Source organism: Nestor notabilis, unplaced genomic scaffold (assembly GCF_000696875.1).
Source record: "Nestor notabilis isolate BGI_N333 unplaced genomic scaffold, ASM69687v1 scaffold11266, whole genome shotgun sequence".
In the NCBI taxonomy this organism is placed as follows: domain Eukaryota; kingdom Metazoa; phylum Chordata; class Aves; order Psittaciformes; family Psittacidae; genus Nestor; species Nestor notabilis.
In genome coordinates, this window is record NW_009932400.1 from 35,390 (window position 1) to 61,571 (window position 26,182).

Consider the following 26,182-nt stretch of genomic DNA (forward strand, 5'->3'; position numbering starts at 1 on the left):
ATGGTTTAATATTTTAGTCAGCATTTTACAGAACCTTTTCTTTTTTTTTTTGGTAAATAGACTGTATCTTAAACATTCCTTTACCACCATACCCAAAATGTTTATATGTCACCTTCAGCAAAAGAAATGGATTAGCATTGACAAGTTTACCAGCTAAATTTCCAGGTTATAGCAGAATATAAGAGTTTTTCCATTCAGGTTTTAATGCCAACTTCAAATCAAGTACAGACTGAAGGAAATATACTAGTTTTACATTCGACTGTCAATTTTTACATGGATGAGTAAAGCTGAATACCAATTAACTATGTATCATTTAATAGACGATTGTATAACTGGGTCTAGGGCAACAATTCACACCTTAAACTTGGCATTTCTGAGAAGCTTCTCATGTATTACAAAGCTGCACATTATTTTAAGGAATCTTACAAAAATAGGGGAAAAAATAAATACAAAACCTACTTTTTTGTTTTATTTGGGGATTTTTACATGGCAGGTAAATAATGAAAGGTGTCCCTTTTTCATTTCATACAAAAGAAAGGATGCATTCCTTTAAGGAGATGAAAACACTAAAATGAATGCATACCCTATCTGGAACATTGACCCACTTATTTGTATCTGCAGCCAAAGATTCTACTTCAATAGACGCAGAAGCCACTTTTTCAAAGCTGAACTAAAACTGCAAAGCATCTCCCTCGGAGTCCCTCTCTTGGCAAACTGTGGCAGGTATCAGATCACAACATTGGTCAGAAACTTCATTAGAAAATATTGAAGTTAATAATATTTTGCAATTAAATACAGTATAAAATAGTATTGCTGTGTATGAAAAACTAAGGAAAAACCAGCTTAGAAGCACCATTTATATTCAAATCCTAGTAATTTAGTTAAAACTAGAAGTTAAAATACCTAAAAATGCTGGATGTATTGGGTATCTCTGAAAGACACGATGACTAACTGAAAAGGAAATTAGATCAGTAGCCTTCATTCACCCCACAGTTTAAAAGATTCAGATGTAGAACTACATGTAAGAAGGAAAAAGTATCCAAGTTTGTAACATCCAGTTAACTGAGAAAACTTACCGCCCTTCTGCTTGTTGAGCTACAGAATTGATCCAGGCAAGACTCTTCCCAACTACAGCAGAAGACCACACAGCAATACCCTGAATAGCTTCAGGACAATGAAGTTCACATAATGCTTCTACCAGCATCATAATTGTCACTTCCAATTCATTTCCCTAAAACCAAACCAAAAGCTTTATTTAACGATTCCCATATAAAATAAGAGCTATATACATACTTAAGTACTTGCAAACGGTAAAGCAGCATTTCATTATATGCATCCACAAGTGAAAGTGCTTGGCATATCCATCAAAACAAAAAAAAAAGCAGAGCAGGGGAAAAGCAGGGGAGCTAAGGGAAGAGTCTATGCTGTGAATCCACAGCCTGAATGTCAACAGGTAGCTACCACTACGTGATAGGTCTTACAGAGGTCTATACTAATGACTACTTCATAGGAAGTAGTAATTATCTATCAGACCTCCTTTGTTAAAATTATTTAAGCAAATCAAGCCATGTATTGAAGAAACTATTCAGCTTTTTTAAGAAGGCTTAACCACTTTATCCACTCAACCCACCCCTGCACTTATCTGCTAGTTACTTAGAAAGAAGAATACCCTCAGAACACATCCCCCTCCCTGCTCATACAGAGGTAAGCAAAGACACTACACTACTACAAGCTTGGGAAGGCCTCACCCTAATAAAACAGCAGTTTCGTAAAGTTTAAGCAGAACCTTCTGCTTAGAAAGGAGTTGTTCAACACATTGTGAATGAACTATAGCTTTCGTTCATTCAAGTATAATACTTCACCATATGTATACAGTACATCCTAATCTCCAACCTACGGTGTCACTTAACCACAAAAGTTTGTCAACACCAAAGTATGAGTTTATGTGGCTTTAAATTACATGATCTTTTACAGACCAGTTGGTTTAATAACTACTGATTGCTTTAGCTTAGTTCTTCTAGAGTATCATGGTGATATTTCGCAATAGTTCACAAATTTTACAAACAAAGAGTTTGAAAAGAGAGTACCTGAGAGAGACTATTACTAGTTTTCATTTCTGTGAGTAAATCAAAGCCATGCCTGACTGTCACAGCAGGCTGGCCAGCCAGCAATCCAACTCTCATGATAGAAAGCCTAATCCGCGTTAGCCAATCTTGGCATGTCTGACGATTAGTATAAAAGAACGTCCTGATAACCTTTAAAAACAGAAAAGGTAAGGTTTACAATACCATTCTTCTGCATGAATCTGAATAGTTACATGAAGTACTTAATATTTATAACAATCAAAGTCAGGACAGGTGTCTTTTCTCCAGTTGAGTTTCCAATCGGGAGATCAAGAAACAGGTAAAATTCTGCAGCTTTAATTTTACTAATGCAGATATCCTGAAATCATGCATAGCATGCAACTGGCCAGGCTTAATAGCAAGTTAAAAATCTTGAAACGAACCAACTATAATTATGTAATTACCAGGCATTGACATGGCAGTAATATAACAGCTTATTTCAACAGTGAAAAATGTTTTGCAGTGAGAACTACACAAAAGTGTATGTTGGTTATAAATAATTTTTATATTCCTCCAAAAGCAATTTAAAGCCTCAAATAATTGTGTTGCTTTATAACAGGACTGTTGACAATCTACAAGTAAGTGACTACTACAAATTAGAGGTACTATAGACTTGCTTGATTTGCATTACTATACAAGCTGGTACTCCAGAAATAAACCCTGGTTTTCACATGTTCTCTAGGCATAAGCCAAAGCCAGATGAATTAAGAGTCTCAAACTCGGTTTGAGAAGTTCTTCTGAAGTTCCAGGGTTAAGAACTAAACAACCCTCAAAACACTGTTCAGTAGATGGTTTCAAGTAACATCAGTACTTAAGACAAACCGACCTTGGGTGGAGAGGTAAGGGCATTGGCACATCCTTCATAAGCATTGTACATCAATTTTTCCAAGTTCTCCAGATACTGTAGAAGGAGAACAAGCCTAAGCTGGTTGCTGCCATGTCCTTCGTCATTGTCTGCAGTAGTCCACTGGCTAACATCTTGGTCAGGGTTTAATGTGTGAGCTGCAAGACTCCTAATAATACCTACACATTTTACCAAAATACGGGGAAAAAAAAAGTTACCAGACAGTATTTTGTTTAAATATGTCAAGGCACAGCAACGCAATCTCTCAAAACCTCTCAGAAGTTAACAGTAATTATGCAACCACTCTTCTGCCATTACATTTCTTAATGGGTCAGTCAAAAACATGCTAAAATCTATAATCACTAAAAAATAACACCATCGTGCTTCTTGCCTTGGACATGAAGTTCTTAGCTGCACAACCTTACAAAAAGAAAAACAACAAAAAACAATCCCATGAAAGTAAACTAGATTTTTTACATTACCTTCAATTGTTTGAAATGTATCTTGGGCTCTACCCAGAGGGGTTCGTAACTTTGAAAGAACAGTAAACTGAGCTGCTTCCCAAACAGCCCATTGCCAAAGAACAGCATCAGTCTTCAACAGATTGCGAGGGATGGTTGGTTGATCTCTCTTATCTAGTCTTTGACAGCTATAGAATAATCTTTCTAACCAATTATCCTTCCTGAAAGAAAACATCAGTACATTAACACAAGTTCACATGGTTCACAAGTTCATATTGCATACGCTGCAGCTTCCTCCTATTGCTCTCCAACAATCTCACAGGATTATATCCAAGCAGCAATGTACATAGGCAAATATGCAAAAAGGTGTGTATTTAAAGATATTTATGAATACTTATGAAGTATTAAAAAAATGACTGAAGGTAAAGCAATGTAATTTATAAAATTCTAAAATAAATACAGCTTATTATGACTTCAACACCCATGAATTTCAATTTTAAAAGAAGTTCTTACCCAGTTCGGTGAGAGTTTCCATACAAAATAAAACTAATGACATCAGAGAAATCCTGTGGGTGGAATGTATTACTTGGAGCTTTGCTCATATGACTTCTTAAAGCCAAAGAAATTTCTTGTATTTCTGTGTGGGTACGGTTACTGCAGGAAGAGCAGGGAAAAAAACCAACCCATGCTATAACGTACTTGAACAAAAAGAGTTATGCAAAAAGTCACACATGTATATACATGCACAATGACTGGAAATAAGTATACTTTTTAGTATTAAGACAAAAGTGCTTTAAGAGCTCAGGGGGTTGAGACAAACTGCAGGACACAATATTGACGAAGCTCTGGATAACATGGAACTTAGAAGCATTCATATTTGCTGCAAGAAGTGCTGTATCACACTTGTTAATTACTTTGTGTACTACCTACCATTCTTAAACCTGTAATAAAGTAGAAGAGATAGCAAGGCACTTCATGCTTTTTGATTTTAATTTAAGATAGTATGACGACATTCAACTGGCTTTTTTTTTTTTTACATAATTGTCATTGAAGAAACCAACTATTCTCTATATTGAAGCTCACTGAACAACTTACCTCAACACAACATCTAAAGGAATTGACTTCAGAAGCTTTCCGAAAGTCTGTCTTACACGAGCACCACTATGTACTAGTTGAACACGACACACATCAACACACCTGCATCAATAAAAAAGAAAGAGGTGATAACATTTCCATTAATAGCATAACTAAAATAACATACAGAATTCTGCACAAGTACCTTTGTAAAAGGTCATCTGGGAGGGAGGAAGACAGGGCATGGAGGCTACTACATGCTTGAAGACAAGTGTTCGTATCTTCCAGAAGGGCTGAATTAAGGAGTTAAAAGGAAAAAGTTATTCTTGCTAGAATTAAATAACTTTTGCATTATTTTGGTTGTGGTAGAACATCTATAGATGTTTTTACAGCATAGCTGGTAGAAGGAGACACAGGCTTTACGGTGATACTATTCTATCAATTTCATTGACTGATTTCACTATAACAGGTAAATGTTCAGGAACAGAAAGTCACTTGTGCAATGTGTTACTTTATAGGCCCTTCCTGGTGGCTGGCAGATAAATCCTTCTACAGTTCATACACTGAATTATACACAATATATTTAAATAAAAAAACCCCAAAAATCTAAGGTAGACTTAGTAACTCCTGGCATTGGAAAGTTACCGCTTTTGCTAGTATTATACTACTAAAAGCCTTAGTTCCCATATTTCCACTTCCAGGTTTTGAAATTCAAAACAGTACATCAGATTATGGAATGGTTCCACTGCTTTTGATAAAATAAAATGCAATCTTACAAGATTTGGCACATCACTGACATCTTTGGTAGATCAATTTCACAAACAGAAGTTTTAAGAGGAAAAAAGTGTTTGCATAAGTAACATGTAGGGATCCATTTGAGAAAAAACATAGTGTAAGTTTTTGCACAATACAAACTGAAAGCATCCCTAACATAAATGAAACAAGAAGTTACCGCTATCAGTGGTATATGACAAAGTCAATTATGTACTTAATTATGCCATGTAGAAGACATTAAAGCATGTTAAAGTAAAAATATGCGATATCTTACTGTTTGCTAAAAGTCCTTTACAAAACTTATGAAAAGATGGGAGAGAAAATAATGGTGCATATGTTTCTGATTTTTTCATCAGAACAGCCACTTCCAAAGCCCACGTCATAAGCAGTTTCCTTCAAAAAACAAAAGTATTAATCACTCCATACAGTTACAGAAAGATACCTTTCAATGTAACTTAAACTACTTCAATTTACAGATTATACCATAACTCATTTTTAAACAAAAGGTTTAACATTACAAATGTCTCTAAGTTAAAAGCATTTTGGTAATACAAGATTGTAACTATTGTAAAAGGGTACTTTCAGCGAGCAAAACCATTTTTTCAGTGAAGTCTGATAGCTCTGCTTTTACCGTATAGATCATACAATGGTTTCAATTTTTCTACTCTTCACACATAAGAACGAGCAGCTACTTTTTCCACAGGTATTTCATTTTTTATTTTTTTAAAAGGCAAAACCAACAAAACCCAAATACTTGACTGGTTAAATTTATGCCAAGTTTTACAGATGGAAATTATCTTGATTTCTGAATTAAGCCATTCTAGTGGGAGGGGGAGGAAGACTAATAAGAAAATTTTAGTTACCTGGTGTCTTGAGTAAGGTTATCCTTCTTAAGCAGTAACCCCAAAAGGTTTAGTATGATTGAGAAATGCTTTTTTGTTGCTGTGGTTACAGTACTTATAACTGCTCCATCAAACAGAGAGGGAGAGGAAGAACTGAGGCTACTGGATATGAAATGGTCATGCCTGAAAAGGCAAGGAAAAACATAAAATATAACCCCACCCCCAGATTAGGGATACTTCTTTACATTACTGGGGGGAGGAGGGGAGGTGTGGGGTAAGGAAACAACAGACACCCCTAAAACAAACAAAATATCTCAGCAACAAAAGTTAATGTATACCCACACATTAACCAAATTATGTCAAAACTCAACTATTTTGATCCCTGGCCTAAAAGAACAAAGCTACAATTTTACATCAGTCCATGCAGCCCAGGCACCCAGCTTTAACTCTGGCTGATATCAAACTCCTAGTGAAAAATCACTGAACGCCAGAAACGTACAGAGTAATAGTTAAACTAACATATTCCCTTTCTTTGCAAACACTTTGTAGCAATAAGGTCCAATAACTGTTTAAATCTATTGTTTACATTTTATTACCTCTCCTAGATCTCATTACCTCTCCCAGATCTCACAGTAAGCAAAATAGTAAATAATCTTTCCTTATTTACTTTCAGTAGAGTTCTCCCTCAGTTATCTCTATTCAAACACAAGACTTCTAATCTGCCTTTGAATAAAATGCCAAATTTTAAGCCAGGATATGCTTTCTTGGCTGAGATACAGATTCCCTGCAATTAATGAAAGTAAAAACTGATTAGGGAAGTTTGGGCAAAAGCTTGATTGTAATAGCCTATTTAAATTAATCCCTCCAACAACATACTCAGACCAGTCCATCCTGTTGCTCTTAAAATACTGATGAATTATTAAACTTCATACCTGGAACAGTGTGAATATAATGTATAGAGTACTGCATACTGGACAGCAGGAAAATGAACTGCTATGTCACCATGAACAATCATCAGATTTTTACTCAGTAGTGCAAACACAGTTGGCGAAAGGGCCCACATCTATAAAACAATTGCAACGTAAGCAAAAACACATAATAAATAGGATCTATTTTTAAGCACAGTTTCCATAACATTAATTATTGTGATTTCCCTCTTCCCATGAGAAGTAATTCAACTCTATTAATTTTCTGGCTTTGATTGTAACTATTTTCTTTCCCTTTTTTAAATACCCTGTTAAAAGCAGTTTGTTTTATTTGGAAAGATCTGGAATAGATGTTTTCACATGGCTGATACTAGTAAAAGAACCACTAACGCTGCTTTTATCTGTCTTGACTTCCAAAAAGAAATTACTATGACAATCATAGACTCAATCCATTAATAACCCCTATAAAATGCTCTTCCCTAAAAACTGCTTTTCATTATGCACCAATTAGAGATACAATCCACACATTCCATTTCCCCCAAGTTTTAATACTGAAGTTTTTCTATAACTAAGCTAGGAAAAAAAAAAAAAAAAAAGACCCATCACTTTAATTACACATATGTGCACTACTGGCGAAATACATTATGGTATATTTGAATTAAAAATTGCACAAACTTTATCTGTAGAGTTTTTACTCACCCCAATTAATGAGTTTTTAGCATTTCCAATAGTACTTAGAGCACTAAGGTCAAATATAACAACAAACTTTGCATTATCCACATTGAGTATACGCTTCTTGAAAGAGTCATGCTGGATTTCAGAACAGGCCTCAGGAAGATGTAAACTATAGAGAAGACTATTTAGAGCACAAGTCATTTCTCCTAGAATCAACCTGTAAGCAGTCTCCAAAACAGGAATGTTCTTCAGGCTCAGTACAGCTTGGTATACAGCCTGGGCTGCTGCAACAACCTTGAGAATATAAAAATAATTACAGTAATAAGTGATAAGCATAAAATCATAAAATATATTTATCACCAGTGTAGAATTTAAAATTATGCTTCTTTATTTATAAATAGCCTAATCTGATTTAGTTTTCTGTAATTAAGTACTACTTAATTACAATAACCTATTAATTACTTTCTGGATTATCCATATAACACACTGAGCATGAAAGCCACATCAACTAAGGAATAATCTACCTGGTATGATGGCCAGCTTACCAATTCCTTATCAAATCTAAATGCCAAAACCAAGAACTAACTACACATCTGCCTTTTCAGAAGTTTCATAGTTATCTAGCCAGATAAAAAACATATTTAAGATGAACAAAGTTGTACAGCTTAATATATTCTAGGAAATATACAAGGGCTGTTGTAACACACCTATAGAAGTCACTCTTACCTCTTTCTCCTTATGATAACGAAGAACAAGCAGTTTAGACTCTGGTATAAATAATTTCTCTACAAACGATGAGGGTAGCTTTGTATTAATTTGTTCAACAATCTGGGGACAAAAACCAAAATTGTAAATATCTTTACCTGAATTAATTTTTATTAGAATAGATTATTAAAGACAAATTAAAATACTGCTTTTCTGGCTTGTATACACTACATCTAGAAAAAAGCCTGCTTCCCAGCAATGCAAGTATCTTGTATTTGCTTTCTCAAATCCACATTTAGAGAATGAGTTATTTTCATGCTTTAACAGCATACCTGAGACAAAGTTGCTCTTTTAATTAAGATCATTGTGGGGTTAGGAGTTTGTGGCCTATACATTCAGAGCTATGTTTTGAAGAAGTCTGATTTCCCAGGTCATGGCATAAGTAGATAAATAGAACATATCAAGCACCAAGATTCTGAAATTCATCAGGTGCTGTTATCAACTTCAAAGGCCAGAGAATGGCACTGTCCAATAGTGAAGCCAGACAAAAAAACCAAACAAACACACACAACCACCAAACCAAAACCCAACCCAAAAATAAAAACTACAAGCACTCAGGCTAAAATTACATGCCACTTTATCAACAAGCCAAATGCATAAATAAGCTAGCAGGATAAGCTTTGGAGAAGAGAGTATAAGCATTTAGAAGAGGAATTTCTTGTTTGTGGTCAGGAACAGAAGAGCTCTAAATATTTATCTAACGCACACAAAAAAAAAAAAAAAAAGCAAGATTGCTCAGAAAATAGTATTTTCCAATGCAAAAACCCCACAATAATAAAAATATGTACAAACCAGTGTCAACAGATTCAGGACTGAAATGATATAATCAGTGCCACAAGTCTGACAATTTTCCATTTGATCTAATCCATATGTGATGACCATGTCACAGTGTATGGTCATGCTTGGATCTAGGCTGCCAAGTAAAACACCAACACACTCATTGGCAGCTGTAAGTACGGCTTCAGAAAAGAATACTTGGTTTGCTGCAGTCACACATCTCATTACTCTGTACAGAACCTGGAAAATTAAAAACATACCTAAATTAAGCTCCATTAAAAAGAGACAAAGGCTGCATGCTCTTTGATTATATTCACATCTATTTGATATCCCGTTCCATAACCTACTCTGCAGCTTGGTAAATTCTGTCAACAATATTCTGAATAATGCATCATGGCATTACACTTCAGAAGTATAAGACAAAACAAACCTTCAATTGCCTGGTTTTCTACTCAGTTAAAGACCTGAAAAGACCTGGAAAACCGAAATCAATTATTCAGAAATCTGTTCAGCTGCAGCTGAAGTCAACAGAACTCCTCTAGTAAAAGACAGACTAGTTTTCTTTTGTCACAAGAATCCCCTGCAGATTAAGAGACAAGTTACATAACTCTTGGCTTTAACTGGGAAATCCACACACTTATCCGAGAACTGTGCAAAGGTGTAAGTTCCTGTTGTGCAGCTCAGCAGCAACAAGAATTTGACTGCAAATATTTTATCTTTTTTTTTTTCCTTTTTATTTTCTCTTACTTAACATTCACCCCCCTCTACAGTTTCTGTTACAGAAGTATAGCAGCTACTTAGCATATTATAAAACATTTATTCCACGTTTAAACCATCCTATACTATGCTTTACAACAGGAGAACTTCACTATCAGATTTGACAGATACAATTTTGGCACGGACAAAACCCCTAGTTTTATAAAATCAAGCTCATAATATGTATCAGCTTTTACAGTGTCATAGCAATCTGAATAAAAGCAACTTATGGTTACAAAGACATAACAAAAGCATAAACATAGCTACATGAAGTTAAAATGCCTAAAAAAAAAAGTTAGTTTCTTCTATGTACTACTCACATGTGCCACTATCACAACCTATACCTTAATATTTAAAAAAATTCTTGTAGCATATTTCTTCTAGAAAATAATTTGCTCAAAGCTGAGCATATACATATTCATGTAAGATTCACAAAACCTAAGCAAACTCAACAGTGAATAGCATCACTGTATGATGATAAATCATGTCAGCAACAAAGAAAAACAGGAAGAAAGCCCTGAATTCTTACATCAGTTACATATGCTTCCGTAATTGGTGGTCCTCTAATTGGGCTGAAGCGCTCCCCGATACTCCTCACCACAGTACTGAAAACCCGAAGAAGTGCAGCCAGTTTAGGTAGAGATACTGAAGGAGGAGGAATATCTTCATCTACTGACTCCCCAGAAGCCACATGGCTGAGGTCCTACAGCACAGAAGTTTTCTATTTCAGTACACATCATTAACAGTTATAGTACATGTTTAAAAGATCAAAATATGACATTGAAAATACTTTATCTATTTTCCAGACATATTATAGATACATTTATCCAGTATCTCTAACCTTATGTATGTATGAAGATGGGATAGAGTCACACAATGACATTGAGCAAGCCACAGAGTAGTAATGAGATGCTGCTCATTAGTTTAGCCACTGAAATGGAGTGCTCGGGCTATACCTTGTAAATTAAAGCAGAGGTTCATGATGTTCCTGGGCCCCAGAACATGATCATTCATATTGCTGCACTTACGGTTCTCTGCACACTTTTACCACTCTCCCAAACAATTCCCATCCACAAACTGGAGTGAAAACGTTCGAGTGGCCATTGCCATCACACTGTTTACATGTAGCTACCTTGATCTGGAAATGATGAGTTTACTTAGCAGGCTACTTTATGCCAGCTGGCACCAGTGCCTGGGAACATTCCAGACGTACTGATCTCATTAGTATAGATATAGCCTTGGTCTACCCCACTGTGAGGTAAACGCACACATGGAGGAACCACCTCCTCCATGATTTAAGTTAATATGTGTTATCTTAAAACTCTTCCGTGACTAAGAACACACACGTTGTCCAGTTCAGCAGACAAGTTGATAAGCCGTGACTTACTGCCCTGACTAATCACTTCCAACTGTGTGCCTATGCTCACATGCAGGTTTCTGTGGGCGTGACACTGCCAAAGAGGTCTGTGAATCTTAACTCAAAGCTGTACCATCAGAAGCCTTGTGTACGTATAAGTACAATAATAATATCAAGTCATTTATTCTGCCTTGAATGAAATAGATTAAACTGGAAGTACAATTTCACCTATAGGAACTGCATGCTAACATATATAACATAGCATAATGTAGTTAGAAGTACACATATGAGCACCTTAAGAAAAAACCAACACTCCCCCCTAAAACCCATTTAATGCCAGCACCAGATAAACTCTACACTCTGTTACCTAAGCAAAGATTACAAAGTCAAAACAAAGTATGTTAAATCAATATACTTTTCTATCAGGTCCTGCCTCATCATTTCCTGCACAGTATAATCTGCTACTTCAGTAAAAAGACAAATTTACCATTAATCTCCAGAAGCAGTAAGAATGCCTCTCCCCCCAGTAGCCACTACTTCTGAAAAACTCTGAAGTTAGACAATTAGAGAAAACACCAAGGAAAGACTGGGAAATGTATTTACTATAGATTTTTAAAAATGAAGGCATTCCCAATTGGTTAATTGTTTTTATTTCTATTATAACATCATATTCTCAATCAACAATGGCTGAAAGCCTGGCTATGATACTACGTAAGTAGTTCATAAGGATTTGTGTAGAGTTGTTATTGTACATGCCTTAAGTATACTCTGTAATTTGATTCTCTTTTCCCTAGGAAAACCAGATAATTTTATTTTCTACAAATGTGATACACCCATAAGAATCACAGCTGTGGATTTATTAAGAAATCTGCAACAGTTAACTCTAGTATATACCATTAAGTCTTGTTTACCTCAGCATAAGCTTCCATATCTTCCAAAAACTGACCCAAGAGTGTGGTAGAAAAAGTAAGATCAGCCACCCAAAAGGGCTCCAAGCTCTGCAGCCATCCTGTATAAAAATACCAGGGCAATTAAAACAGTGGAATACGGTAACATACGAAAATTAAGTTTTAATTGCATATTGCTGAGGTAAAAGTTGCTAAGGTAAGACAAGGTCATCTGCATCAAATTGTTAACATACTGTTTCTGAGATAAATATAAATGGTATTTCCCTCATTCATGCCTTTGACAAATTCATTTTCAGGTTCAGTCCTGCCCCACAGCAGTTAAACATTAATGATGGAATCTAGGACTGTGACATAGGAAACCTAACAGACTTCCTGTGAATAAGCCCAAGACAACTGCTCTAGCTATAGGAAGAAGCTTCCCAATTTCTTAAATGCCAGTAGAGTATCTATCACAAAGATTTTCTAGAAGTACATAGGAGAAAATATATTCTTTCACAGAGAATATATTAAGATCTATACACTTATTTACAGTTGTTAAAAAGTTACACAAAACAATGTTTAACTGTAGTCTGAATAAAGCATCCCCTTTTTCCAGATACAGCATAAAATGGCAAATGCAAATACAATTACAAATTAGGAACAAAATCTCGTTATGTAGCCAGAAACTCATTTTGATTTTACGTTAACTTCCACATCAGTAGGATGAGACTTGTGCAAGTAAACCCACATCATCTGCAAGCCAGAGTGGAGTCCATAAGTGACTCCTGGGCCAAACTTACCAGACACCTGTTGTGTCAAGGAAGGTTTCTGAGTGTGATCTATATGCCACCCAACCAGTATGTCCACTGTGTCCTAGAAAGCAATTTTGAAGAAAGGTTAATTACCCAATTTGCTGTGCCAACATTACCATGTAAGAAAGAAGATACAGAGTAACAAGTAAGCTTACCCTAAAATTGGTGCTGAAAATGTGTGGGTAGCATCGGGACACCAAAAGGATGCACTTGACACATTTGCACAGTAACTCTGGTGTATCCACATTTTCTAGAATGGACTGCAGGCTGGTCATTACAAGCTAAAAAGTAAAGCAAAGCCACTAGACATTTCACTTCCTTAAAACAACATGTGAAAAAGTTATGATATTAGACAGACACAGATTTATTTAGTGTTGAACACTTTTTAGTGAACTATTTCAACTCATCAGAAACATTGAATACTCTTTCTGCAGGAAGGAAAAACGTAAAAAGCTAACATATATTGCATGAAAGTAATCATTTAAAGTGGGCATTTGCTTGAAATATAGCAGACCCAGGGACACAGAACAACTAGTTAAGTTCCTGCTTCTCCTTTTTGGAGAAACTTTTGGCTCTGTAAAGTTAATATTAAACTGGAGTACAGACCCAGACATAGTTTTTCTACATCCAAAATAACAGAGCCTAGAACTTGAACCAGGGGACCAGATTTGTCTGCAAACATCCTACTCCCTCTCAGATCTGAATACAATTCAAGTTAGAAATTGTAAATAAGAGTTGGTACAAAGCAATTAACAGGTTGGGGTTTGTGCACCATTCCACCTGAATTCTCTTTTTGGTCTCAGCAAGACTCTTTCTCTTAAATCCGCAATATACACCAAAAAGTTGCATCAAAATATATATTGTCCTACAAAGACCTGACATTCCTTTCTAACATAATCAGAACCAAAGAATCCCATGCAGTCAGAAAGTTCTCTCCCAGCTGTAATTATATTTACTTATTATGTCAACAAATCACTACTTATCATTCATTCCAATTAAAAAATTGATTCAAGCCTTGCACCGGAAAAATCATTAATGATCTTGTTTTAACTTGTAGTCTTACCTGCATTAAAGATGAAAAGGCTTTCTTTTCTCCTACAGTCTCTAGTGCTTTGTAGGTTGCACACAAATAAAGAAGTTTAACTTCATCTTTTGTGGATGAGCTGAATTTGCTAAAAATCCATTTAAAGATCTTCTCAGCCTCATAGCTTAGAGAAGCACAAAGAAGTCCAAGACAGCAAGCTCCTTCCTGTCTCAGTTCTTGCAGCAATTTGCTACTGTATTTTGGGGCAGAAAAAAAACCAAGTGGGATCTCCAGACATAACAGCAGAATAAACAATGAACATATTCAGATATTTCTAAAGCAGAAAAAACATGCATGAATGAAGCTGTTTCTCTCCTACCTAATGGCAGCAGCAATGAAGCTAAAATAAAAATTAATAATCTGAAAAATCCTGTGAAATACTTATTTCTATGGAATAAAACAACTTGAATAAAAATATGCAATGAACAGGCTATTCTACTTACAACACACTATCCAAAGAAGAAAATTCTTAAAGCACAGCTGACTTCAGGTAATAATACTGAACTAAACACCAAAAAGCCACCCACATCCCCCCCCCCTTGAATTCCCTCTGCATATGCTCTTAGTTGGATGTAAATCAATTAGATCAGGTTGTAAGAAACTGAAATTCAATTTGCAAGCTAGACAACTGCAGCAGCACAGTACTAAACCCAGGTGACCAAACATAGCAGAGACAGACTTTGTATTACGTACAACATAAAAGCCACAGGTGTGCATTCAAATTCTCTCATGTTAAGTATACTCTAGACAGTCTAACAGTATTGTTGATATGCCTAAGAGAGTCTTAACTCTCCCCCAGTTTCGGCCTGTTACTGCAGTGTCACACCCATGCAAAATTAGTGAATGAATTTCTTTCAACCTTCCCCCTTCCACTGCATTTCTATGTTGAAACCCAAACCTAACACTGTCATTATTTTTCCTCTTCAGAAAAGCCTTAGTTTTTCCAGCTTACCTTTCATTGAGTACATCATGAATGGCAGTCAGGATATTATCCAGTTGTTTAACTAGTACCTATAAGATACATAAAAGCCATAAGCATAATAATGGCACAATAACTTCTGCAAACCAGGTCCTCTTTACATTCCTGTTAGTGGCTGCTAATAGAATGCTATTATGCTTCCCATGGCCATTGCAGACTAGCATGAACTATATTAAGCAATACTGCAATATTATCCTACATGTTGTATTTCATATTTATTTACAGTAGCCACAAAAATACACTGGCAGCCTGCTATCAAGGTTTGTTCTATGTTTAGTTCTTGCTGATTAACATTACATCACAAACCTAAGACTCACCATACAGCTCATCAGTAGCATCTACTGAAGACCTAGCCTCCTATACCAATAACCAAGTGAGTCAGCAGAATATTTAATTCATCAGATAATATAATCTGAAGCAGTAAAATTTCTCCTTAGGTAAACCTGAATTTCAGATATATGGATTATTATTTAAGGGATGAAACATTACTGATAAACCAGTGCTTCTCAAAAAATATGACCAGAAATACTTGTTTCCCTAATATGCAGTAAAAAACAACCCACCAAACCTCCCCACATTAGTGAGTTGAGATGCAAAATAATACATTAGCTGCAACTGTATAAGAGACTAACGACAAGCTTTCTTGATGAGTTAATAAAAAGTTTGTTCTCTTTTCTTCAGAAAGGTAACATCCACTGTGTTAAAGATTCATATCTAGTTTTTGTTGCTAAGTTTCGAGCAATGTCACTCTTTTGCAGGAGGGGTGAGAAGGGCAGGTGGAAAAGAAGTCCACATGCTTGGCCCCTCAGAACTCGCAAGGGCATTTTAAAAATGTGCCTGGTATCTGCAAGAGACAAGTATCTATACAATTTAGAAGCTGGAGCACGATGCCATTACATGACAACACCACTGCCTAGTGACTTTTACTACTTCACGTCATTGAACACACATTTCAACCCTGAGAATGAAGGGAACTCTAGCTACACTTCATAGTGTCAAGAACTGCAGGAGCTACTGCTGTTTTATACTGCTGTTATAGTCCATTATATTTTTAGGCTTGACATCGTGGCTATTACTTGGCATCTGATCTTATTCTCATTACCAAGCAGGAAGCAGTTTAAAGAAAAGTTTCTTAGTGACACACTTCTAGCATTCTAATCATTAACAAAGATTGTCACCACCGAGTTACAACATACTGGAATTGCCATTCTAATATCTGAGATACCAATAAACCTAAATAAAATGCAGTTATTAAAAAGGAAAAAAAAACATTTACTCCACAGTACTAACTTGTACTTGTACTAAGGAGGATTTTGTTTCAGAGGAAAGCTGAAGTATTAGCTAGGCTTGCACATGGTCCGCTTATACCTAGCTGCACAGAATATAGAAGTCTCAGTATTTGACTATCATGCTTTTTGAGAAAGAGCACAATTAACACTGGTTAATCAATATATAATGACAAAATGAACCAACTTCTTATAAATATGGATAGACACATAACCCACAACTGAAAATAAAAAAATCACAGTACCGCCCGAGTGGCAGGGTATGAAACCATCATTTCCTGCCTTTTCAATACTTGTAGAACTCCTAAGCTCTCCAAAACAGTGGGGGAAAATGTGTCAGACAAAATAAAGACTTCATTTAAGTAGTATAAAAACATATCCACAGCAGGATACTCTCCCCCACCCAACCCTTAAGAAACACTTGAGGATATTAGTTCAAGAATCCATTAAAAAAACTAAAGATATAATAAAAACAAAGACTCCTTTTGTTCTCTCCCATAAAAGGGAATCCACATACAAAGGTGTTCAGCTAGAAAGCTGAATAACTCTAAGATGAGCTATTCACAAGACTGTTTAAATATCTGCGTATTTTTAATTTGAAATCACAGAAACAGTTCTTGAAGACAACACATTTTACTACTTTTCTATTTCCTTGCTGAAGGATCCAGAGGATATTGCTAACACCAGTCAAGAAACCCCACATGCATACCATATTTATTCCTACAGCTTATGCATTCAGTAGTTTGCTTTAAGGCAGTATGTCATAAGTAATCAAGCAATAAAAAATTTCCTCAATGCCAGAAAAAGGACATGCAATCCAGGAATACACTTTGTTGTGGAAAGAAATTCTTTGTATATAAGATACTCCTCACAAACATATCCCAATATGTAGATTTTTTTAAAAGATAGTTTTATAAAATGAGAAATAGGCTGGTGCTATGGAAAAGTAGAGATTACCAGTTTGTTTTCTGGTTGCTGAATGAATTCTTTCAGTTGCTTTACAGTAGCCAGTCTTCGGTCTCTGTCGTCTTCCCGAGTAATCCTCCGAAGAAGATTTGACAGTCGAGACTCGTCAGAATAAGACAACGATCGCTCTGGAAAAGAAAAGGCAATTATTTAATTTTCTCTACAGCACTTGATCAGTAAGATCTGTATTGTCTGAAATAGGTATTTGTGCACTTGAGAAGTCATAATCAGAGAAAAAGTAAAAAGATAAAACCTGATTTTAAAGCTAATACAAGGACAATTAAACATAAAATCTAAGTTAGCTATTTAAATGTTTAATTTCTTCCAGTACCTGAGTAGAACTCATTCAGAACTAAGCAGAACTGTTTTACTTCTACACAAAACCCTGGATTTGGTACCCTTAGGTACTAATTACAATGAATTCATATGAATAATTCATTTCCCTAATTTTCAAAAAGGAAAAAAGTTTCTGTTGAAAGTTTAACATTAGCTGTTCCATGATGATTAAAATTAGAGGATTTGTGGAACATGATGAGATTTTTCTTAGTCACCGTGACTCTTATATGAACACCCAAGACAACTACAGACAGCTCTTTTCTCTAGTATGTTACACATCAATCATCTGCTGGGAGCAGCCATAAAGGCAACCTGCTTATAACAGGAAGGTTATAATGGAAAAACACTGACAGAAGATGATATCTGCCAGCCTGGAAACTATTAGCCCAAGAACCTGGCCTGGGAACCTGGAAGCATCCTTGAAGGGCAGCTGGGTACCTAGGAACCCAAGACATCCCAACATACCCTGGATAAGCACAAACCAAGAAACTGCAACAACTTATTGTCTGGAAACGTGAAAAATAGATTGCCATGGTGGAAGACAGCCTGCGAAAGCAACAGCTATTGGCTGCTCAAATTGGAAAAACAGATTGATAAAGCAAACATTAGTCTGAGAAAATAGAAAGCAGCAGCATCTATTGCCTAGTCCCAGATGAAAAACAGCAGTTAGTAAAAGCTACTGGTGGCTCCAGGTGGTTGTGCCCTACACCCCTTTATGTCTCTAACAGGATAAAAATAACTTGCTTTCTACCCGAACTGAAACTTCTCTCCAAAAGCTTCCCCTGCAAAGGCTTCACTACACAAGATCTCCTGGACAGACCAGACCCTCACTGGGAATGCCTGACTGATTCCGGGCTGATGCAGATCACCTCTGAAGTGAGACTTTGTCATCAATTTGCTCCACTGCTGGGATAAATCTGACAAGTGCTGTACCAGTAAGGCTCTGAGTAGTATGTATATAAATGCATATAAGTAATTAATTGTAAGTATATACTTCCTTTTCTAGTGGGTATTTGTAGTAAGTTGTAATAAAGAAACTTAAGAAACAAAAACCTTTATGTCCTTATGTGTTACAGAATCCTGTGAATCCACCCACAGGCCAGTAACTTTTATAGGTCATGACATCATCTACAGAGGAGCATATCTACTCTATTATAGTCATGAAGAATATTCTCAACCTTATTTTCATGTCTTTATTTTTTGAATTTTAAAAGAGAGTATGAGTAAAATAGGTTTTGATAATCTGTTTCTTGCCAGGCATCAGTTTAAGCAATTAATTTTGAAGACATCTGACATCCTGAAGAACTAGGCAGGCTTAGCAAACATTAAAATAGCAGTAAGAGTCTGAAGGACCAAATCTACATTTTGTTCCTAGCTAGCACAACTACGCAAGACATGTTGAAACGTTATGTGACAGGTATTAAGAGCACTTCTTTTCAAGATGTTATTGATTTTACAGGAGACTAGCACACATATCTATTTAGGAAGAATTAAGCTTCTTTATGTGGAAGCCAGAGTCTTAAGTAATGGACATAAAGCCACGTGTCTAGTGAGAAACATACAAGGAATCATGATCAGCAAAGACACCTTCTGAAGCAAGTATCTGATGTCTTCCTGAGTGATGGTGCCAGACTAATGCCTACAATTCCCGATAGATGATCACTTGCATCTAAAGATCTTTTATTTCTGCCCAGAGCTAAGCTAGAAGGTGTAGTCCAAGGCTTGCCTGCCAACGGTCAATACACAGCAAAGGTCCAGAAAGATGGACCTGGTGCAGTTACCCACCCAAAAAATTTGGTCAGCCCTGAAAAAGAAGAGAAGGACAAACAGGAAGAATGCAGCCTGTGTGGGGCTGTACCACGACTACCATTCTCTTTAAAACCTGGGCAGCAGCAGCAGATCACCAGACCAGGAAAAATTTTTTTCTTTTTTAAAAGTTCTAATGAATAGTTCAGAAACAAAACATATGCAAATAAAAATGGAAGTTCTTTTAAAGCTTGGTTACAATGGAAATTAATACAGACTGCAGTAGACAAAATAAAAAGTGCAACTGCTATTCATGAATAATTCCATGTGAAAACTCTTCTGCTAGGCAAGTACTGTGTTCTACACTACTGAATGTATTTTGAAAGCTTAAGCTGATCCAAATCTACACAAACTTATTTCACTATTAGACTGTCTCTATATGAAGCTTCTCAAAACAGCAATCTGAATCTGACCTTGAATAATTCAATGCATTTGCCACCCCATAATATACTCCTTTCCAAGACAACAGATGTGCCTTATGAGAAAGAGAAAAGCTATACTACAATATTCCTACAGCTGCATCCTACCAACACTAACGTTGATCAGAAATGCACAGTACAGATCTCTTCTGTCACTCCCAGTTTGCACTGATCTCTACCACTGAGCAAGCACATGGGAAGCTACACTGGCACAGTAGGGTTAGGTCACTACATACTGCTCCTGAAGGGCAAACCAGGATGCAGTGATTTGGAAAACACTGAAAATTGGGTTTACTAGATAACTTTTAATAAAGATATTCTAGATCTTTGTAAGGTCCCTAAAAGTCTTCACTCTTGTCCTTAATAATGTTGACTCTTCAGTATTAGATGAAAAGTCAACAAGTATAAGCCTTGAATTAATTAAATCCATAATTTGCAACTTTTTAGTGTTGTCTTCTCTGTGGTTTATCTTTTTGTTTGTAATCTCTTTATGGAAAGCTGTAATTTATTTTGAAATATGGTTGTGCTGTTCTACATACAAAAAAATCCTAAAACCAGGACTGTGTAAATAAAACTACCACTACCAAGGTTACTGGCATGAAACACACAGTTAACACACAAACTGCTGCTAGAACAAGACATACTGTTCAAAGCTCTCTACTAAAAGCAGCTTTGGTTTTATCCAGTTAATATCTGATGGACGTTGGCATTACTGCCTAAGAGAGTAAGCGTTAGCTGTCTGTAGAGCCATAATCATAACCTAAAAATAAAATTGAAGAAAAAGAATAAGCTAACCAAGAGCACAACTGAAGCTATAATAAATCAAAACACTAGTTAATGAACAGCTGTATAACTTCCATTTGTGAAATAATCAGCAAGGTCTCAGCTACATGCTAACTCACAGAAGACAACTATTATAAAAATTGCTGAAAGCATACACCAAACAAGAAAATATAAACGAATAAAAAAGATCCTGTTGCAACATAATCCCACTGTATTTTGAAGAAGATACAAAAAATAAAAATGTTTTGCCAAAACCTATGATCACGAACACAGCCCAGTTGAAAAGAAGAAACTCTTGAATTCCCACATCCAGACAGAGGACACAACACATACAGAAGCACAGAAGTCATAGGCAGCAGTTTCAATCATCTGAAATTATAGTTCCTAACATTATAAGGCTTAAAGAGGTGCTCACATACACAGAAGAATGGTTTCTGCCAGTACTAATACTAAATTCATGCACAAGCCCACTACCAGAAATATTATTTGCACAGAATTCTCTATTAGACTATTCTCTATCTTCTACATTGACATAATTCAAGATACTACAAAGACTGAATAATTTTTATTCAAGATACCAGAATGGGATTACAAAGTCTGAGTTTAACCTATTCCAAAGATCAGGCTTTTGCAACAGTTATGTCACCACTTGCACCTCAGTTCTTCCACCTGCAAAGCACACTCACTCTTCCTCAATTTGCATCTTCTGAAATATAAATTCCTGAGATGAAACACCATGTCTGCATATAACTTGTGTGGCATAAAGCAGTCACAGTTTTTGTCAGTGGCTCAACTACCCCTTACACTAAATGATGCAATAAATGACTGTGTTTAGTCAAAACAAAATTTCTATTTTAATTCAAAAGTCCTCAGAAAAACTTTTGTTTTAAAAAAACCAAATCCCTATAAATTAAACCCAAATAGTGGGAAAAGCAAAGCCTTCTTTCTCAAAAACGTGCCCAGCATTCTTGTACCCTCTTGAAACTCCACATTTCCTCTCACTACATCTCAAGACCTTGCCCACATTCTTATGATGCCTCCAGTTCCTTCCTGGCCTCTAATCCACAGCTGAGCAAGAGGGAACATGAACTGTGGCTGGTTCAGGAGTACACATCTACTGACTAATCAGCTGGTATGATGTGATGACTAGTTGACCTGCAGGCCAGTGAGAACAGATAACTGTTGAGCTCACCACTGCAGGTTTTCCCACACTAGGGACTCATTAATTAACAACTTTTTACTCAGGCATCGATTTTCAACAAACCTAAGAGTATATTCTCCTTCCTGAAGCCCTTGATCTCTTTGCCAAATTCTGCTAACCTGAATAAGGGTTCAAAAGCTATCTAAATGAAATTGAAAGATTGATAACATAAGCTATATAGTCAGAGATCTGCATAACGTGTGGAGGAAGTCTCAATGGAGGGAACAGTAAATACAAGGTGACAGTTTCCATCAACAGCATCTAATCAAGTATCACAAAAAATAAAATCCATATACATTGCCTAATCATAGAGTAGTTAGAGTTGGAAAGGACCTTAAGATCATCTAGGTCTTTTCAGATTCTGAACATAAGAGATGTTGCCAAAAGAGATCCTCCTCTCCTGAAAATCTGTGGTATACTTACCCTGTGATTTCCTCATGTCTTTTGTGGCTAAAGCACGATTCCCATGCGGAACACTGGTAAAATCAGGATTGGTCACATTGTTAACTCTCAGCTCTTGCCCCAACGACTTCCGACCATAAGTATTTTCCCCAGATCCTCCATTGACACTGTAGCCACCTGTGGAAAAAACAACATGAGATTAAAACAGGCAGGCAGATCATATATTTCGTAGTATAAGTTATTCAATTCACATGCAAATTAGCAGCTTTAACCTCTACCACCTTCTTTAGCTTCCTTCTTCACTTTCACATGCAAAAATGTTTTTGTTATGCCTTGTAAGTTTCCAGGTCACATACTCAGAATCTATCAGTCTTTTCTGAAGCATATGAAAAAAATCTCTATTGCAATGAAGTTTAACACTGATTTTTCTGCATTTGGGCTTTTCTTACTATTACTTCTGACCCTGTATTTTACAGGGCCCTTCACATCAAACTCTTTGATTATGCAGTATGATTTTTTACTCTGTTTTTGTTATAAATCCACCACACAGGCTCAGTAAAATGGTCAACAGAAAAGGAAAAAGCTTTAAAAAAAAGAAAAACCAAAACACAGATAATTTTATGTACAGATTAAACAACTCTCCCTAAACATACAACAGTGAATATTTTCACACACTAATACTTAAACTCAATCCTACATTCTCCCACTTGAGACACAAAGACGGTACGTCTACGGTAACAATATAAAGCAGCAACAGAAATGTCATTTTGAGCAATTCAATTATTTTTACTACTAGATCTACAAGATTTAACACACTTGTATGTTGAAACCAAAGATTTTTCCAGTCTGCCACACTACTGTGAGGGCAGGTTTTTCCTGTGCAGTACTGTGGAGGAGTGAAACTGTCCCCTGAGCCTGCCCAATACCTCACTCAATGTATCAGAGCTCACTTTCGAGGCAGCTGTGCAGGCAGCTTTCTGAAGTGTCTCCCTGCCTGAGACAGGGAAGAATCAACCAGTAAAATTAAACCCAGAATGACAAAAGATATGCAAGGCTTCTTTCAGGAAAGGTATTTCCACAATTCCACCTGCATCAGTTTATGAAAGAAAGCCTGGGGGAAAGGAGAGGGAGCTTTTTGTAATAAGAGGCACCCTACAGCATGGTTAAAAAGAAATTATTTCAAATATCAAGGTGAATCTGGACCTTAGTAGATATAAAGAATGTCATCCTGAAAGCAAAACTTCTGATAAAAAGAAGCTGTGAACTATTGGTGGAGGTTTGTATTTCTAAACAAATGGGACTACCCTACCATTACAGAAAATCCTGTCCAACGTCTCAGTTGCAATTATTTACAATTACTGTAAAGATAATTTGTGTGTATTTGGATTTACAACATTAAACTTAATTCTTAAACATAAAGTAGCACATATGCCACCTTAACATTATTTTGCCATCACAAACCAACACTGACCTATGAAGAAAATTACTTCTTAAGACAATAACTATATTTATGACTAAAGAGAAGTGTATCACTACAATACAAAGCAACAAAGAAATCAGTTTAACTGAAGACATGAGATAATCATGCATTCAGACCACAGACATCAACTATCAAAACCAGACTGTCATACATACTATCATATACTTCTGGACTTCTTAAAAGTTATTTCATGCTTTAGCATACAATATCCCAGCTTTTTTGGTTGTCTGCAAAGGCATGTAGTATTAGCTACAGCGTATCTGACATTATCTTAAATGAATCAAACACAAACCTATATTCTCCCACTTGACGTGTAGATGGTACATCTCTGGCAACAATATAAAACAAACTGTCATTTACAGTAATTTAAAAAAGTTGGTGGGTTTTTTTTCCCCCCAGCAATATGACTGTAAATATTATAACTCTCTTCAGCTATTTCCTGGTCTGAAAAGTTTCTGAAAATCTTAATATATACAAATTCTATTAATTTCTCTTTAAATGTTTAATCTGAGGCCAAATAAGGATATGACCAGCTATGTCACTGTTAATAATTTTAGCATAAAAATGCAGCTACCATGACATACAAACACGAGTGCAGTATCCTTAGCAATAAGGACTCTGAGTACATCATAGTTACAAATCAAAGGGGAGAAAAGTGTCGCAGAAGGGTGAATATCTCATCTAGAAGTAAAAACCCATGAGTCTTCTCTTCAGTTTTAAAAACTTAAATAGCTCAACTCTTCTGTCTTGTTTTATATAGTAAAGACAACAAAGGTAAGAGATATAATCGTACTCTTCCACTAGTTAACGTGAAGGGTTATTAAAAATCATAGTAATAAAAAAAGTAAAACCAGCCAGTCTAATCTTACAGATGCAGAGCAAAAGGACAGAAGTCAACAGCCACAAGTTGCAGCAAGGGAAAATCGAACTGGATATGAGAAAACAATTATTTACCAGCAGAGTGGCAAAGCACTAGACAAGCTACTAAAGGAGGCTCTACAGAACCTCCCATCCTTGGAGGTTTTCAAATCTGAACAATTTCCAGAAATTATCAAGCTGGAAGTAATTTTTATTATCAACACCAGAAACTGGGAGGAAGGGGGTAGGGGATGTGTGGAACGTCTTCTCAAGGATTCTGGGTACTTATAGCACATGGTTATCCAGGACAGAAAAGCTAGAAGTTCCTAAAATGAAAATTCCATGCTGGCAGACTCCAACTGATTCACTGAAAAATCTTCATAAACAAAGAAACTATTCTGCATCTGTAAGCTTATAAATTTCTCCAAAAATAAAAACTGAACTAGAAATACCTGGAATTTAGTTTTATAGTACAGAATATCCTAATCATCTCTTTTCAAAGTCACACCTGAATAAAATAGCATAGTTACAGGGCATGTCTCTGCTACCTCAGCACTTTGAGATACAGTACTTCAGGGACAGATGGGTGCATTTTTCTTTTCAAATGGCACTTTCCCAGCAACTTCATGGACTATCTTGATGAATTTAGCTGAAACTTACTATTTCACTATATTAGCAGCACATTCTTTAAATACTAGCACACTTCAAAGCATAAGAATAACCTTCTACGCTAGTCTGTGAAACACAGTAAAACTCTCAGTCTTAGCAGACACACTGACAAATATACTCACTTTCTAAGCAGTTTCTCTGTTGAAGTTAACCAAATCCTAAGGTTTTCAAGTTATGCAGATAAACAAGTACCTGTTTCATGCTCCTGCCTCCTACTTATGAAAAATAAATTTGCATCAGCATACCCAGCTGTAACTTCCCTTAAGATGTAACAGTTCTTTACAGATAGTTACAGGACAGAAGTAGGGGAGTGTGAATGTTTTTTCTGTTCCTGAACAAAGACTCCCACACTAATATTCCTGTGAGATTTTTGAGTCTGGCCTGCCTGAAGATTTACATAGTCTAAAAAGTGACTCTGCAAGCAAAAAATCCTCCAATTTCATACCTGTATTTAGCAATTTAAAAAGAGAAAAAAGAAAAAAAAAAATCAGAATACAGCCTTCTTCTTAATAAGGCTGAGAGAGAGATGATTCTGAATTTTAGCTATTTTCTAAAGAAAGTATTTCTATACTAAATAAAAAAGGGAAAAAGTCTGTATTAACCATACATCATATGATTTCTATGAAGTCTGACTGAGTCACACAGAAGTAGAAATTCCCATTAATGAAAAAATATAGATTTGATTCCAAACAAAGATTCCAGTTTGCTGCAGTAGAGCTGCAGTAAGTAATGTGTCAGACTAGTCAAGCAGTCACTTTCAAAAACAGAAGCACTAGACAGTATTCAGGAAGAAATTACAACCTGCAGACCAGACACATCCAGAATACTGTTCTTTAGGGA

The 26,182-nt window shown here is 36.0% G+C and overlaps 1 protein-coding gene across 1 annotated transcript in view; it reads right to left on the reverse strand.

The window, feature by feature from the left end:
• Positions 1–26,182, reverse strand: part of SMG1 (SMG1 phosphatidylinositol 3-kinase-related kinase) — a gene marked incomplete at its 5' end in the record, with an annotated part of 57,212 nt that overhangs the window by 30,583 nt on the left and 447 nt on the right. Inside the window, 21 exons of the mRNA XM_010016373.1 lie at positions 1,077–1,231; positions 2,088–2,255; positions 2,950–3,146; positions 3,450–3,649; positions 3,942–4,082; positions 4,524–4,625; positions 4,708–4,795; positions 5,551–5,669; positions 6,140–6,301; positions 7,051–7,181; positions 7,744–8,013; positions 8,446–8,547; positions 9,277–9,501; positions 10,547–10,720; positions 12,286–12,383; positions 13,062–13,134; positions 13,229–13,354; positions 14,137–14,350; positions 15,110–15,168; positions 17,380–17,516; positions 22,357–22,512. Of these exons, the coding sequence (XP_010014675.1) occupies positions 1,077–1,231; positions 2,088–2,255; positions 2,950–3,146; positions 3,450–3,649; positions 3,942–4,082; positions 4,524–4,625; positions 4,708–4,795; positions 5,551–5,669; positions 6,140–6,301; positions 7,051–7,181; positions 7,744–8,013; positions 8,446–8,547; positions 9,277–9,501; positions 10,547–10,720; positions 12,286–12,383; positions 13,062–13,134; positions 13,229–13,354; positions 14,137–14,350; positions 15,110–15,168; positions 17,380–17,516; positions 22,357–22,512 (3,097 nt within the window). The remainder of the gene's footprint in view (positions 1–1,076; positions 1,232–2,087; positions 2,256–2,949; positions 3,147–3,449; positions 3,650–3,941; positions 4,083–4,523; positions 4,626–4,707; positions 4,796–5,550; positions 5,670–6,139; positions 6,302–7,050; positions 7,182–7,743; positions 8,014–8,445; positions 8,548–9,276; positions 9,502–10,546; positions 10,721–12,285; positions 12,384–13,061; positions 13,135–13,228; positions 13,355–14,136; positions 14,351–15,109; positions 15,169–17,379; positions 17,517–22,356; positions 22,513–26,182) is intronic.